General features: G+C 53.7%; 1 protein-coding gene across 1 annotated transcript; it reads left to right on the forward strand.

Annotated features, from left to right (window-relative positions):
- The first annotated feature begins 547 nt into the window (after positions 1-547).
- LOC119431874 (uncharacterized) lies at positions 548-958 on the forward strand. The gene has a single exon (XM_037699319.1). The coding sequence runs from the start codon at positions 548-550 to the stop codon at positions 956-958; it is 411 nt and encodes a 136-aa protein (XP_037555247.1).
- Positions 959-1,161: the final 203 nt, after the last annotated feature.

A 1,161-nucleotide genomic window follows, 5' to 3' on the forward strand; every position in this document is an offset into this window, starting at 1 on the left:
GGGGCAGCTAGCAGCGCAAGTGGAGCAAGTTTGCTCAGAGATCACAAAGACCAGTGCGAAGGGTAGCAAACTAGAAGCCAACGTCAACGAACTCATGCTCGCAAAGAAAAGCAGGAAGAACGCCCCGTACACCAAACCAGGTACTGAAGTGCACCGTTCAGGGAGCAGCCTGGACCATACCAAAGATGGCGCAGCGAACTAATATTAGGGGGAAAGAAGACACGGTGATTCTCCAGTGGAATTGCCGTGGCTTCAGGAACAAGCCGGGTGAGCTGCAACAACACGTGGATTCACTCGAGAAGCAGACGTCATAGTATTACAAGAGATAAACCAACGACCCAGATTACCTGGCTATGTAACGCATGTGGATCCAACGGAGAAGGGGACGGCAGCATTGGTACGCAGTTGTATAGCGGCAACTCAGCACCTCACGGCACAGCGGGGATGCGAACATACCCTCGTGGAGCTCCACAGTCGAGGCATAGGAAACACGGAGAACGTGTTTGTACTGAACATGTATTGTAGGCCGACCAAGAAAGGAATAGGCATGGCGGGAACAATACAGGACGCAGTGAGCAAGGCAGGCTCCCGGCCGCTGCTCGTACTGGGGGATTTCAACGCCCCGCACACGACATGGGGATACCGGTTCTGTTCGAAAAGAGGGAGAGAACTAGCACATTTGATAGAACAGCACAACTTGACCCTACTCAACGAGCCCGACACACCCACCCGCATGGGCATGAGCACGACCAGAGACACCACGCCGGACCTCTTGCTCCTGATGGGGACTCTGCACGCCTTATGGCAAAACGTGGGAACGAATCTGGGGTCGGACCACGACGTAATCAGAATCACAATCAGAGGTCTCATCCTCAAGGTGAAGACGGACACGGCGAGGATTACCAATTGGGATAAGCTGAGAAAGGAGCAAGAAGGGGAATCGGATGAGGAAGAATGAGCAATAAGACAGACGTACGAGACCTGGGAGAAACAGCAGCTCGACATCGTAGAAAAACACACGCAAAAGATCGCGACCACTCACCAACCCCCCCCCCCCCCCCCCGTATAGACGCCAGATTGGCATACCTGTGGGAAGCGAGACGCAGCCTAACCAAACGCTGGAAAAGGCAGAGACACAACAAGAAGTTACGCAAGAAGATC

Source organism: Dermacentor silvarum, chromosome 10 (assembly GCF_013339745.2).
Source record: "Dermacentor silvarum isolate Dsil-2018 chromosome 10, BIME_Dsil_1.4, whole genome shotgun sequence".
Taxonomy (NCBI): Eukaryota; Metazoa; Arthropoda; class Arachnida; order Ixodida; family Ixodidae; genus Dermacentor; species Dermacentor silvarum.

Coding starts and splice junctions, on each gene's coding strand:
- LOC119431874 (XM_037699319.1), top strand. CDS start 548: ATGGCGGGAACAATACAGGACGCAGTGAGCAAGGCAGGCTCCCGGCCG.